At 45.7% G+C, this 15,602-nt stretch overlaps 2 protein-coding genes across 3 annotated transcripts in view; one reads left to right on the top strand and one right to left on the bottom strand.

Annotated features, from left to right (window-relative positions):
- The window catches only part of FBXO16 (F-box protein 16), an 810,609-nt gene that overhangs the window by 717,844 nt on the left and 77,163 nt on the right, over positions 1-15,602 (bottom strand). The window lies entirely within an intron of this gene.
- The window catches only part of LOC310702673 (L-gulonolactone oxidase), a 52,111-nt gene continuing 51,114 nt past the window's right edge, over positions 14,606-15,602 (top strand). Inside the window, exon 1 of the mRNA XM_083494645.1 lies at positions 14,606-14,870. Coding sequence (XP_083350771.1) covers positions 14,868-14,870 — 3 coding nt within the window. The 5' untranslated portion in view covers positions 14,606-14,867. The remainder of the gene's footprint in view (positions 14,871-15,602) is intronic.

Below are 15,602 nucleotides of genomic sequence, written 5' to 3'. Positions count from 1 at the left end.
CAAGGGCAGTCCCACGTAGAGCGAGTTACAATAATCCAGTCTGGAGGTGACTGTCGCGTGGATCACAGAGGCTGGGTCAGGGCAAGAGAGGTAAGGAGCCAACTGCTTAGCTTGGCGAAGATGAAAAAATGCCGCCTTTGTTATAGCTGCAATCTGCGCCTCTATGGAAAGGGAGGTGTTGAAGATTACACCCAAACTCTTAATGGACGGTGCTGGCACTAATTACGCCCCTGCAGTCTCTCATGTCACCTCTTCCTTCCCTTGTTTCGAAACTAAAAAGCCAAAAATATTGAGACCTTCCTTCATAAGAGAACCGCTCCATCCCCTTGGCCATTTGAAATCATTTTTATTTGGTTTTACAAATTAGTGTTCACATTCAAAATCACAAATGATAACAAATACACAAGATTCTTTCGAATCTCTAGACTTCCCTTCGCCCCTCCATAGGTTCTTTATTTAACCTTTTCAGCTGCATACTACAAGTAGCCCTAATTTTTCAGTTCTCCGTTATGTCCAAAGTCTTTGTTACGTTACAAGAGATATTTAAGACCTGCTAAAGAGTTCAAACATTTCCAGTGGTCTCTCAGATCAGTTTCCTCCATTCTTTATTGAAGTTTTGATCCTCCTGATTTCTGATTTTCCTGGTCATTTCTGCCATCTCTGCATAGTCCAACAGCTTAGTCTGCCATTCCGCTCTGAAAGGGCTTTCCAGCTCTGGGCTACCAGCATCCTTGCAGCTGTCGTATCTGTCATGGCTAAAAATTGGCCGCTGTTTTTTAATGCTAAAAGAACTAAGTCAGCATGAGTCAGCAGCCTACAATGACTCATGCAACCTTTCACCAAATTGTATACCTGTATATATAGAGTGATCAGTGTCAGTGTTGGGTGTGGGTTGGCTGGATGGTAGAAAGCTGGTTGTGCTGGGGTGTGTAAAAGCTGTCGGTCGTGGTTGGAGAAGAAGACTTTTTAAGACTAAAACCAGCAATACTCTGCAAGAATACTCTTTTGTGCCAACTAAGGTCTGAGGAAACCTATGCGTTCTTAAGGAAATCAGCCCTGAGTGCTCACTGGAAGGACAGATCCTGAAGCTGAGGCTCCGAGACTTTGGCCACCTCATGAGAAGAGAATACTCCCTGGAAAAGACCCTGATGTTGGGAAAGATGGAGGGCACAAGGAGAAGGGGACGACGGAGGGCGAGATGGTGGGACAGTGTTCTCTAAGCTACCAGCATGAGTTTGACCAATCTGCTGGAGGCAGTGGAAGACAGGAGGGCCTGGCGTGCTCTGGTCCAGGGGGTCACGAAGAGGCGGACATGACTAAACAACAACAACAACAACAAGGTCTGAGGACTAGGCAAAGGAGTAAAAAGGAGGTCAGAACCTTTTCTTTTTCAAACACTGGCAGTATCCCCTCCATCATTTGGGTTCCCTGAACCTTTTCCAAGTCTGCAATATCCTTTTTGAGGCAAGGTGACCAGAATCGGGCACAGTGTCCATTCCATTCTTATCATCCCAGTTTCTTACTCCACACTACAGCTATAGACTTTTATCCGCAGATCGGACAGATTAATTTGGTCTCGCCTAACAAGGACAAACTGGCCTGACAGTCAGCCAGAGCTATTGCCTGTTTCCCTGCTGAGATAGAAGGGGCTTTCTTTGCAACAGAGTATTCAGCAAATGGTCGTTCGGCTATGATATCAATAACTGCGTTTAAACGACAACAGCCTGCAAGGTCTGAGGAGGCTCCAACTTCAGACAAACAGCAGATTACTCTTGACCAACAGGTCATTCGTAAGCTAATCTTCCACTATATGAAAGCCCCTGCTATTGAAATTTCCAATATTGAAAGACACACACACTCACACACAGACACACATTAGCAGCAGACGTAATAGGCTGTTTGCAAGGATGCAAGACTTGCTTTCAGTTTGCTTTCTGAAGATGGTTTATTTGAGCACTTTTGCTGCTCTGAAAACACAGGCGCAATGGGACAAGCTCTAGAAAGATGGCGGGGAGGGTTTCTACGCCTTTTCAGCCTGTTGAACAAAAGCTGGGTGTGGTTGGTAGCTACTGGATAGTGCCTGTGTCACCACCCACCTCTCCTCTTCACTCCCACCTCTCATTTCCATTAGAAGAAGCAGCTACAGTGCTTTTTTCTTTTAAAAAAACAACGTTTAGGAGTACTCTCATTTTCCTACTCATTTTGAAATACTGCCCCTGAATGAAGCCAAACTTAGATTCTCAAAATGTTTAGGGGTATGCGTACCCCTGCATCCAACCAGAAAAAAAGCACTGAGCACCTACATATTAGCAACAACAATAAAGTGTAGAATTGAGTCAGCCCATTGCATCCTGACTCAGAAGCAGAGGCCTCAGCATTCAATGTGAATAGCATGGCTGCAGCTTCTGCAGGTGGAGGCAAGGAAGCTCAGGAGGTGCTAGATTGTGTCCCAGAATTCACAGCTAGGGATTATTCTTCATCATCATCATCATGCAAGGGGGGTGGAGTAGATGACCCCTTCGGGTCCCTTCCAGTTCTACAGTTCTATGATTCTATCATCTGATGCTCAGATCACAGTGCCTGCACTGGTGTGACTGACTGAACCTGCTGCTAACGTGTTTTATTGGTTGCAGGTCCTTATTAGCTGATAATGTTGTGGCCCGTTTCTCCTATAGAGTGGTCCCTTGGTTCTCAAACGCCTTGGAACCCAAACACTGCAAACCTGGAAGTAAGTGTTTTGGTTTGCGAACTTTTTTTGGAAGCCAAACGTTCTCCATTTTGAGTGCTACACTTCCGTTTTGAGTGTTAAGCTGAGGTCTGTCTGTTTCTGCTATTTATTTTGCGTTTTTGTTTTTCCAGCTCTTTTGTTTTGTTTTTGTGACTATGTGGAACCCAGTTCAGCTACTGATTGATTGATTGATTGATTGATTGTGTGACTGCAGTACATGGTTTATTGCTTTCATTTTATGGATCAATGGTCTCCTTAGATAGTAAAATTCATGTTAAGTTGCTGTTTTGGGGTTGTTTTTAAAAGTCTGGAACGGATTAATCCATTTTACATTACTTTCTATGGGAAAGTGCGCCTTGGTTTTGGAACGGATTAAGTTTGAGAACCAAGGTACCACTGCACCCATCTGTTGCTCCTATATTTATCCCATATTCATGGCCGTTCCAGTGGGCTGCTTTTGTCCCTCTTAGGAAAACTCCCCTGGTGAAGAAAGCAAAGACCATCCCATTTGCTGATGGATGAACACCTACAAAGTAGCGTGAGTCGTTCTCGTGATGTTAGTCATCAGCCTTAGGTAATATTCCTCTTGTATTACCATGAAATCACCCTTACTCAACGCTGTGGCATCTCTGGGTCCCCTTGTCCCCGAGTTAATGCACAATGTTACATGTCTCTGTGTGCATCCATGTATCAAATTGTGCATATTGTAGTTTTTAATCTGAACAAACAAGGCATTGTGTCGTTTGCATCTTCTTGTGGGGACGGAGATAAGCCTGCTTGGTGTGCAATTAACAGATAATTTGTTGCAAATAACAAGAGCGATAACCCGAAGGTGCTCTGCAATTAGTGGGTTTAATTTCATCCTCTCCAACGAAAGCAGCCACTCCTGGCATCTGTGTGTTTATGCGTGTGTGATTGAGACAATTTGAGCCTTAGATGATCCAGAAGGGGAAAACGTACAGACAACATGGGAAATGTTATTATGTGATGTGCAAAGTCTCAATCACGCGATGTGATGAAGCTACCTTGGCATTGCCAAATCCCTTGTTGAATAAAGGAACCTTGTTTTAAGCTGTAATCACAGCGCTGAGCCAAAATGGGGTGTATGTGCACAGTTTGCAGAGATGATTATCGATGTATGGAAGTGAAAGCTGGACCATAAAGAAGGCTGATCACCAAAGAATTGATGCTTTTGAATTATGGTGCTGGAGGAGACTCTTGAGAGTCCCATGGACCGCAAGAAGATCAAACCTCTCCATTCTGAAGGAAATCAGCCCTGAGTGCTCACTGGAAAGACAGATCCTGAAGCTGAGGCTCCAAGACTTGGGCCACCTCATGAGAAGAGAAGACTCCCTGGAAAAGACCCTGATGGTGGGAAAGATGGAGGGCACAAGGAGAAGGGGACGACAGAGGACGAGATGGTGGGACAGTGTTCTCAAAGCTACCAGCATGAGTTTGACCCAACTGCGGGAGGCAGTGGGAGACAGGAGTGCCTGGTGTGCTCTGGTCCAGGGGGTCACGAAGAGTCGGACACGACTAAACAACAACAACAATTATCACAGATGAAAGAAGAAACAAGAGAATAGTAGGGACCGCAGAGTTCCTTTGGTCCAGCTCCCCGAAATGGAGGAATCTCAGTTAAGCATCCCTAACAGATGGCCACCCAACCTCTGCTTGAAAACCCCAAACAAAGGAGAGTCCGCCATCTTGCAAAGGGAGTCTGTTCCACTGGCAAACAGCTCTTACTCTCAGAAAGTTCTTCCTAAGGTTTTGTTAGAATCTGCCTTCTTGACATGTGAATTCATTGCTTCAGATCTTACCCTCCAGAGCAGGAGAAAACAAGCTTGCTGCATCCTCCTTGAGATATTTGGAACTCCCTCAGCCATTCCTCGTAAGGCTTGGTTTCCAGACCTTTGACCATCTTGATCACTGTTCCCAGCTTGTCCATATCCTTCCTAAACGGTGGTGCCCAGAACTAGACACAGGACTCCAGTTACCCCACTACCAGTACAATGGTACCTTGGTTTAAGAACATCTTAGTTTATGAACAACTTGGATTAAGAACGCTGCAAACCCGGAAGCCGGTGTTTTCATTTGTGAACTTTGCCTTGGAAGCAGAACATGTTCCGCTTCTTGTTGAGTGTAAATTGAGCCCCCAACTCCTATGGGAAAGCATGCCTTGGTTTAAGAACACTTTGGTTTAAGAACAGACTTCCGGAATGGATTAAGTTCGTAAACCAAGGTACCAGTGTACTAATTAGAAGCCATGGAACACGGGTGGCGCTGTGTTAAAAACCACTGAGCCTCTTGGGCTTGCCGATCAGAAGGCGGGCGGTTCGAATCCCGTGACGGAGTAAGCTCCTGTTGCTCTGTCCCAGCTCCTGCCAACCTAGCAGTTCGAAAGCACGCCAGTCCAAGTAGATAAATAGGTACCACTGTGGCGGGAAGGTAAATGGTGTTTCCATGCGCTCTGGTTTCCATCACAGTGTCCCATTGCACCAGAGGCAGTTTAGTCATGCTGGCCACATGACCCAGAAAGCTGTCTGTGGACAAACGCTGGCTCCCTTGGCCTGAAAGGGAGATGAGCGCCGCACCCCATAGTCGCCTTTGACTGGACTTAACTATCCAGGGGTCCTTTACCTTTACCTTTTACTAATTAGATGACCAGTGCAAGTCTTGTCCTGTCCATGCATTCAAAACTGCCTGCAACGGCCAAGGGAGAGTCTTCCAGCATGAGACTATCCTCTCTCTAGACAGACACCTGCCTTTCTCTGCCTCTAGAGAGGAAGGTCTTCAAAATTAATTGAAAAAGTTGTTTAAAACAGTCTTGGCAAAAAGTCGAACAAGATATGTAAATGTGGATTGACAATGGTTGGAAATATATAGTTATAAAAGGTTAAGATAATAAGTAAAGATAAATGATAGAGGGTAAGGGTTTGCTGAACTAACTATGTGAATTGGAATACAGAAAAGGGTGTGTGTGAGGAGGTCAGGAAATAAGTAATTGAAAGATATGACATGAAAATATTGACTGTTTTTCTCTTTTTTATTAATTTTCTTCTTTATTGTCTATTTTTGTATTTTTTCTCTTTCTCTTTTACTATTGTTATGTTTCTTTACTTTCTTATTTATAATTTTGTAATTTTTACTGTCTGGAAAAGCTTAATAAATATTATTTTTTAAAAAATATAAATAAATAAAACAGTCTTTCCCCCACATAAAAATATTGAAGCATTTCTTTGGGGAATAGGGGCAGAGGTCCCCCCCCCACAAAAGTTGGTTAAATTGTTTATGGATGCTCCCAGCCAGAATATTGAATGCAGAGAAATCAAAAACAGTTCCAACGAAAGAGGAGTAGATTTCAAAGCTATTGGAATATGTGGAGATGGTGAAAAGAAGAGACCCAAAGGACGAAATGTTTGTGGGAGAGTTGAGACCCTTTCCAGGTTATCTGAGAAAATATTATAGGCAAATGAAATCGCAGACTGGGCTGGAAATATAAGCAAAGGAATGTGAATGATAAAGGAATGTAATGTAGTATATATGTTCTAGAAATAAGTATTAAAAGGTTTTTAAAAAATGCTGGATGGTTATGTCCAGTCAAATTCGCCTATTTGACAGCTCATCTTCGCTGTCATGCCAAGGGAGTCAGAAATAAGTATTATATTTAAGGCAGTCGATAAAAGGTTTTGTACTGAAACATCATGGAAGTAAGGACAGGAAGTCGAAATGCTAAGGGAGTATTGTATGGGAACCGAATTGGATTTGTTAAATTGTATGAAAATCAATTACAAAATTATGAGGCTGATTCATTTTTCAGGTATCCGGTGGAAATCCCATTCATTTTTATTTTTAAAGCGAAATTAATAGCTCGTCAAAGAGGGGGGGCGTGTGCCCTTCTTTGCACAAACGGTTCAGACGTGTGGACCTGACACACACACACACACACACACACACACATATATATATATATATATATATATATATATATATATATATATATCCCTTTTGGAAATTGGGAGCGAAAAGGGGACCAGGCCTCCAAAGAGATGTGCCATTTCAGAAAAACACGCAGAGGTTCGGCCGTCTCGTCCTTATACTGCGCACAGCGGGGGCATCATGACATTTCCTTATCTTCAAGGCCGCTCTATCCCAGAGCAAATCATGTTTGCTTTATTTATTTATTTTCCCTGAGAGTGAGATGCTGAGAACACACAAGCGAGATAAAAGGAGGAGGATGTTGCAAGGGGGAGAGAGGAGGGGGAGCAAGAACAGAGCAATGAGAAGATTGGGGGGGGGGTTGGTTGGCGGCTTTCAATGCAATAAAAGTCTTCCAATGGAAACGCTTTGTGATAGGGCCAGGTTCCGCCGCTTCGGGTTAGCTAATAAATCCAGGGTGCCGTCCGCAGAGCATGATGCCCTTTCGTTCTGCCTCTTATCTGACGGATGGCGACACTCCTTAATTAGCTGGGGGGGGGCGGTCCACCAAAGCCCTTTCTATTAGCCCGACAGCTCTGCTGCTGCAGGGGACAAAAATAAAATAAAATTCTACCCACTGACATTTGTCTCCCAAGTCTTTTGCAATATGATCGGTGGCCCGGTTTCATAAGACGCCTCCTTTGTTAGCAAAACCAGGGCCATAAAAGAGAGATGGCATGGGCTAGTTTTCCAGGTGGCATCGCCTTCAACAAAGAAGTGGCATGAACAGATTCTCAGAGTTCAAAATCTCTCTCTCCCTTTCTGCCAGTTAATTTCATTGATTTTGTTTTGTTCGTTTATTAAATTTGTATGCAACTTTATACCACCAAGTACTATCAAGAGATGGTAAGGTAAAGGGACCCCTGACCATTAGGCCCAGTTGCAGATGACTCTGGGGTTGCGGCGCTCATTTCGCTTTATTGGCCGAGGGAGCTGGTGTACAGCTTCCGGGTCATGTGGCCAGCATGACTAAGCTGCTTCTGGCGAACCAGAGCAGCGCACGGAAACACCGTTTACCTTCCCGCCGGAGTGGTACCTATTTATTTACTTGCACTTTGATGTGCTTTCGAACTGCTAGGTTAGCAGGAGCAGGGACCGAGCAACAGAAGCTCACCCCATCACGGGGATTCGAACCGCCAACCTTCTGATCAGCAAGTCCTAGGCTGTGGTTTAACCCACAGCACCCTTGATTCAAGAGATGGTACCTCAGTCTAAACCACTGAGCCTCTTGGGCTTGCTGATCGGAAGGTTGGCGGTTCAAATCCTCGCAATGGGGTGAGCTCCCGTTGCTCTGTCCCTGCTCCTGCCAACCTAGCAGTTTGAAAGCACACCAGTGCAAGTAGATAAATAGGTACCGCTCTGGCGGGAAGGTAAACAGCGTTTCCGTGCGCTGCTCTGGTTTCGCCAGAAGCGGCTTAGTCATGCTGGCCACATGACCCAGAAAAACTGTCTGCAGACAAACGTCGGCTCCCTCGGCCAGTAAAGCGAGATGAGCGCCGCAACCCCAGAGTCGTTCGCGACTGGACTTAACTGTCAGGGGTCCCTTTACCTTAAATATATACTCTTATGAAACTGCAGGTTATTACAATAATCTTGCTAATGTTTTCATCTGTTTGCAATTTATCTGTAAATATTCAATAAAACATTTCCATTCTTAGATTAAAATTTCTGTTATCTTCGTTTCTTATTCTTCCGGTAAATTTCGCCATTTCTGAATATTCCACAAGTTTTTGTATCCATTCTTCCTTTGCTGGGACTTCTGCTTCTTTCCGCTTTGAGGCAAAAAGTGCCCAAGTGATTCTGTTCTCCTTGATGCCCGTGGGCTGCCCTCGCTTCAAGCCGATAGAAGACACGTCTGACATCTGAGGACTGTATGAATATTCAGCAACAGTCGTGGCCCTCCCCATATCTATGCAAGTTGCCCACTTTGCATTGATTCAATCAGTGTCTCGTGCTTCTAATTGTCAGACGCATTCAAAACTCACAGCCATCAGATCACTGACATCACTCTGCAGTCGCAATCAATTGGTTGCGATCGCAACTGCCTTCTCAAAATTCCCGTGTATTCTCATGCAAATTTGCATTTGCAGCCTGCGCCATGCATTATTCAGCTGCAGAAATTCACCACATTTGCATGCTCCTGACCTAAACCGATCACGGCAGGCCTGTCTGCTGTACCTGTTTAGCAGACACAATGGCCTTACAGATGCTTAGCGCCATTCTTAGTTACGCAGATTGCTTCCTATTAGTCCAAGGTGATTGGTGGTGTCTCATCAATGAGGGCTAATGATAGAAGGCAGGCTCCTGGTAGCTGGGATTCTATCCAGAAACTTTGGAATGAGACACCCAGCACAGTTTGAAGAAATTCATACTGCTTCAGTGGGGTGAGATGGGGAGAGAGGGAGCAAAAGGTGATTAAAGTGGATCACAAGAGCTAAGAGTTTTCTAGTGAGAGTTGACTGGAAAGTAGATGGAGCCTTGGAAGATGCATAATATAATATAATATAATATAATATAATATAATATAATATAATATAATATAATATAATATAATATAATATAATATAATATAATATAATATAATAATATAGGTATAATCAAAGGAGGATTCCCTGGATGGCAAGATCCCGGTTTGGGGCAAGAACTCTTTGCTGAGAGCACCCCAGCAGAAATTTAAAATCGCAAAATAGGCATCAAAGTAAAGCATAGAAATATAGACTGTAAAACCTTTAAAATGCAGCCATACCTCATGTTACGTCCACTTCATGTTACGTTCTTTCAGGTTACTTCCGGGTTTCGCCACTTGCGCATGTGCAGAAGCGGCGAATCACAACCTGTGCGTGCGCAGACACGCCGCTGCAGGTTGCGCTCTTTTCATGTTGCAAACGGGCCTCCGGAACGGACCCCGTTCGCAACCAGAGGTACCACTGTATCCCCTTCTAAGTTGCTTCCAAAGTTCCAAAGTTGCTTGGCAGGGGGTTGGACTCGATGGCCCTTGTGGTCTCTTCCAACTCTATGATTCTATGATTCCCCACTCTCCTTAGCATAGAAAAATACCACTCGTTTGGTGAGTTAAACATGGTTTACTTACAAACTCTTCAAAGGTCAGGTTCATGTGCTTTTCCATACAGCAGTCAGAAAACACAGGCCGTAAAACTTAGGTTCCAAAGTGGTGTTTCTAAATCGTTTGTATAGGAGGACAACCTACTCTATGACCATAACCCCTTCATGCATTAATGAGACTTAAGCATGTTGGTTATATGAGGCTGCTTATCCCACGGCTTCTGAACCCCAGTTGCTGGAAACCACAGGAGTGGAAGAGGACTCTTGAGCTCAAAACCTGCTTGAGAGCTTCCCATTCAAGCATCTGGTTGGCCACTGTGAGAAAAGGATGCTGGACTAGATGGGCCATTGGCCTGATCCTGCAAGCTCTTCTTATGTTCCTATGCTTGTTAAGCCACTTGTAGCCCTTTTGCATTTCCCAGTAAGCCTCTTATAAGCACTGATGTATGGAAGTGAGAGCTGGACCATAAACAAGGCTGATTGCCCAAGAATTGATGCTTTTGAATTATGGTGCTGGAGGAGACTCTTGAGAGTCCCATGGACTGCAAGAAGATCAACGCTATCCATTCTGAAGGAAATCAGCCCTGAGTGCTCACTGGAAGGACAGATCCTGAAGCTGAGGCTCCAATACTTTGGCCACCTCATGAGAAGAGAAGACTCCCTGGAAAAGACCCTGATGTTGGGAAAGATGGAGGGCACAAGGAGAAGGGGACGACAGAGGACGAGATGGTGGGACAGTGTTCTCGAAGCTACCAACATGAGTTTGACCAAACTGCGGGAGGCAGTGGAAGACAGGAGGGCCTGGCGTGCTCTGGTCCAGGGGGTCACGAAGAGGTGGACACGACTAAACAACAACAAAAGTCCTTCGGGGGCAGAGTCTTGTTCTGCCTAAGGAGCCAGTGAGCTGTGTGCATAAAACACACACATACGGAGCTACAAAATTAATCATGACAAAGTCTGCTCTGTAGCTAGATTAGCCTTCTCTTCTCCAAAGTCTCATGAGCACTATATTTTGATGACTAGCAGTAAATTCTTTTCAAAGGAAAATACTCAAATGTGCCCAGAAGCGTTTTGGGAAATTTATGGGGACTCTGAACCAGTCCAGGCAATAGTTAACTTATTGGCTGCCACATGTTAACCATTCTGTGATTAACAGGACAATTATCTGAGCTGAACTTTGGCCTGCAGCTGGAGAAAGGGGACAAAATGCGTTTTCCTGTCTGCTTCTTAAGAGTCTGGGATTTAAGATTTGGGGAGGGGATGCCTGCCCCACCGATGCAGACACTACTATTTACTGATTTGAAGTACCGTTGTGGTGCTATTCATTCGCCCAAGTCCCATGGTGGTTTGCACCAGTTAGAACAGCAATAAAAGCAACAGTAAGGGAGGAGGAAGGGATGCGGGTGGCGCTGTGGGTTAAAACAGAGAGCCTAGGGCTTGCCGATCAGAAGGTGGGCAGTTCGAATCCCTGCGACGGGGTGAGCTCCCGTTGCTTGATCCCACCTCCTGCCAACCTAGCAGTTCGAAAGCACGTCAAAGTGCAAGTAGATAAATAGGTACCACTCCAGCGGGAAGGTAAATGGCGTTTCCGTGTGCCAGAAGCGGCTTAGTCATGCTGGCCACATGACCCGGAAGCTGTACTTGGCCAATAAAGCGAGATGAGCACCACAACTCCAGAGTCAGCCACAACTGGACCTAATGGTCAGGAGTCCCTTTACCTTTTGAGGGAGGAGGAACCCAAATATACAAAGAGCAAGGCTGCAAGTAACATGAGAAAGAGCAGCGGTTGGTTCCAAGAAGCCATCCGAAACTTCTCTTCTGCAGAAAGTGGGCAGGAGGTGATTGACTGTTCGGAATGAAGCACCTATAGGAAAATGTCTGCTCCCGCAGGCTAATGGGGAAAGGGTGTGGCTCAGGGGAGATAATTTGCCTTGCACTCAGAAGGTCTTAGGTCCAAACCTCAACATCACCAGTTAGGGCTTGAAAAAGTTTCCCTCCTTGAAACTTTTTCCTCTGGTCCTGTCAACTGCTAGCAAGCTGCCCCTGGAAAGTTATTTATTTTTAAAAATTGTACACGGCTTGATTGTAAAATAAAATGAAACTGTCAAAGCAGTTTACAAAAAAAGAAAAGAAAGATGATAAATTGGTCACTAAAACAATTAACAGTAATTGTGAGGGGGGGAAGCAAGGGGGGAAGCAATAAACAGAGGAGGAGGAGGGGAAGAAGAAGAAGAAGAAGAAGAAGAAGAAGAAGAAGAAGAAGAAGAAGAAGAAGAAGAAGAAGAAGAAGAATTTATTATTTATACCCCGCCCGCTTCCCCAGCCACTCCGGGCGGCTTCCAACAAAGTATTAAAATACAGTGGTCTGTTAAAAATTAAAAGCTTCCCTAAACAGGGCTGCCTTCAGATGTCTTCTAAAAGTCTGGTAGTTGTTCTTCTCTTTGACATCTGAAGGAAGGGCGTTCCACAGGGCAGGTGCCACTACCGAGAAGGCCCTCTGTCTGGTTCCCTGTAGCCTCACTTCTCACAATGAGGGAACCGCCAGAAGGCCCTCGGCGCTGGACCTCAGTGTCCGGGCTGAACGATGGGGGTGGAGACGCTCCTTCAGGTATACTGGACTGAGGCTGTTTAGGGCTTTCAAGGTCAGCACCAACACTTTGAATTGTGCTTGGAAACGTACTGGGAGCCAATGTAGGTCTTTCAAGACCGGTGTTATATGGTCTCGGCGGCCACTCCCAGTCCTCAGTCTGGCTGCCACATTCTGGATTAGTTGTAGTTTCTGGGTCACCTTTAAAGGTAGCCCCACATAGAGCACATTGCAGTAGTCCAAGCGGAGATAACCAGAGCATGCACCACTCTGGCGAGACAGTCTGTGGGCAGGGAGGGTCTCAGCCTGCGTACCAGATGGAGCTTAAATTATGGAGATTAAAACACCCACCCACATTCTATATATCTGGATAGGATAGGCTATGTTTGCACCTGCCGGATACAATACAGTGAAGGCGCCTGCCTGATTTCCATAGGCAGGGAGTTCCGCAGTGCAGGTGCTGCCGCAGAATGTGGAATTATGTGGTACTTTTTAACAGTGCCCCTTCCATAGATTGATATGGCCAAGTGGGCATGTAACGGGTAAGGCGATCTCGCAGGTTAACCAGAATGCGGCTCTCTGGATTTAGAAAGCTTGCTGTCCTTCCTAGAACGCTATCCAGGCGCGTTTGTTCTGCTCGCCTGACTTTCAGCCAAGAAGGTGTGTCAGCAGGAAACAGATGAAGAGGGGAAAGGGATGGAGTCACCGTTTGAGAAGGTTCGAAAAGCAAGGACATCGGAAGGAAGATCTCCAGCTCAGCAGATGGGAGAGAGAGATACGGGGACAGTGTTTGGTGCAGAAGGGGACTGTGCTGACCCTTTCATTCCAGAGACAACATATAATTTCTTGGCGAAAGCCCCAGAGTGGGTGCCCAGAAACTATCCTCCTTCCCTGGAGTTGCTGGTTCTGGAACCGGTGGGCTCTGCCAACTTTTGATTTCACAAATACCAACAATCTGGTATTTTTAAGTTGAACCTGGCAAGGACTCTGCTATAGAATATAGAACTGTAAAGTTGGAAACGACCCCAAGGGTCATCTAGTCCAACCCCCTGCAATGCAGAAATCTCAACTAAAGCGTCTATGACAGATGGCCATCCATCCTCTGCTTGAAAACCTCCAAGGAAGGAGAGTCCACCACCTCCCAAGGGAGTCTGTTTCAGCATCAAAGGGCTCTTTCTGATGCTTAGTCAGAATCTCCTTTATTGTTACTTGAAGCTACGGGTTCGAGTCCTACCCTCCGGAGCAGGAGAAAACAAGCTTGCTCCATCTTCCCTGTGACAGCCCTTCAGATATTTGAAGGTGGCTCTCCTATCTCCTCTCAGTCTCCTCTTTCTCAGGATAAACATTCCCAGCTCCTTTGACCATTCCTCATCAGGCTTGGTTTCCAGACCTTTGATCATCTCGGTTGCAGTCTTCTGCACATCTTCCAGCTTGCCAACATCCTTCTTAAACTGTGGCACCCAGAATTGGAAACAGAAAAGTTTATCCGCGAAGTGTATAATTTTATAAACTCCTACCATCTTGCCGCTCCCTCATATCATCCTATCTCCTCTCAGTCTCCTCTTTTCCAGGCTAAACATTCCCAGCTCCTTCAACCATTCCTCATCAGGCTTGGTTTCTAGACCCCTCGTCGTCTACGGTTCCCCTCCTCTGTGCATTCTCCAGCTTGTCAATATCCTTCTTAAATTGTGGGGCCCGGAACTGGACACTGGATTCCAGGTGTGGTCTGACCAAGGCAGAATAGGGTGGGACTATTACTTCCCTTAGGGACGTGTTTGGCGCTGTGGGTTAAACCACAGAGCCTAGGGCTTGCCGATCAGAAGGTTGGCGGTTCGAATCCCTGCAACGGGGTGAGCTCCTGTTGCTCGGTCCCTGCTCCTGCCAACCTAGCAGTTTGAAAGCACGTCCAAGTTCAAGTAGATAAATAGGTACCGCTCCGGCGGGAAGGTAAAAGGCGTTTCACCAGAAGTGTTCACCAGAAGTGGCTTAGTCATGCTGGCCACATGACCCGGAAGCTGTACGCCGGCTAAATCGGCCAATAAAGCGATATGAGTGTCGCAACCCCAGAGTCGGTCACGACTGGACCGAACGATCAGGGGTCCCTTTACCTTTGTGACTTTCCTTGATCAATGGCAGAACCTACCCCAGACCCAGTTTAGAAACCCCCTTGTTTTGGGGCCCTTCCCTGATACATGTCAAGTTTCCTCTGCTTTCAACGCCTCATCCTTCCTTCAGCACGAATTGCCAGGATCATCATTAAAGTTTGCTTTAAAGAATCTCTACCTGTTGTCTGTCAACTATCTCAAACTGTCTCAAATTAACCACAAGCCAGCCTTGCAGAGGTTACTCATTAACCCTTTTTTTCCTGGAAAGTGGCCCTCCTTGCCTTCTCCCAATTTCAGCAGCTGTTCTCCTGAGATCTGCTGTAGACCACACCCGCCTTGTCTCGGAGGAAGACCCTCAGTCTCCTGCTAAGATTTCCTTTGGATATTCAAAGAAGCCACAAACACAATGGTAAGAAAACTCTCTTTTTAAATATATATATATATATATATCCTGGAATGGATCTTGTTCTTCATTTTGAAGTTGGTGGGTGCGGGGAGCAGAGGGAGAGCCAGACACAGTGGCTTAAAAGGCCATCCATGCACTTAGAATCACAGAATCGTAGCATTGGGAGGGACACCTGAGGATCATCTAGTCCACCCCCCCTGCAATTCTGGGCTGCATCAGTAGGAGTATAGCATCTAGATCAAGGGAAGTAATAGTGCCACTGTATTCTGCTCTGGTCAGACCTCACCTGGAGTACTGTGTCCAGTTCTGGGCACCACAGTTCAAGAAGGACACTGACAAACTGGAACGTGTCCAGAGGAGGGCAACCAAAATGGTCAAAGGCCTGGAAACGATGCCTTATGAGGAACGGCTAAGGGAGCTGGGCATGTTTAGCCTGGAGAAGAGGAGGTTAAGGGGTGATATGATAGCCATGTTCAAATATATAAAAGGATGTCACATAGAGGAGGGAGAAAGGTTGTTTTCTGCTGCTCCAGAGAAGCGGACACGGAGCAATGGATCCAAACTACAAGAAAGAAGATTCCACCTAAACATTAGGAAGAACTTCCTGACAGTAAGAGCTGTTCAACAGTGGAATTTGCTGCCAAGGAGTGTGGTGGAGTCTCCTACTTTGGAGGTCTTTAAGCAGAGGCTTGACAACCATATGTCAGGAGTGCTCTGATGGTGTTTCCTGCTTGG

The sequence above is a fragment of the Podarcis liolepis genome (genome assembly GCF_965112155.1).
Source record: "Podarcis liolepis genome assembly, chromosome: 3".
NCBI lineage: Eukaryota > Metazoa > Chordata > Lepidosauria > Squamata > Lacertidae > Podarcis > Podarcis liolepis.
Note: the sequence above shows the minus strand (reverse complement) of the source record. Positions and strands in the feature narration are given on the sequence as shown.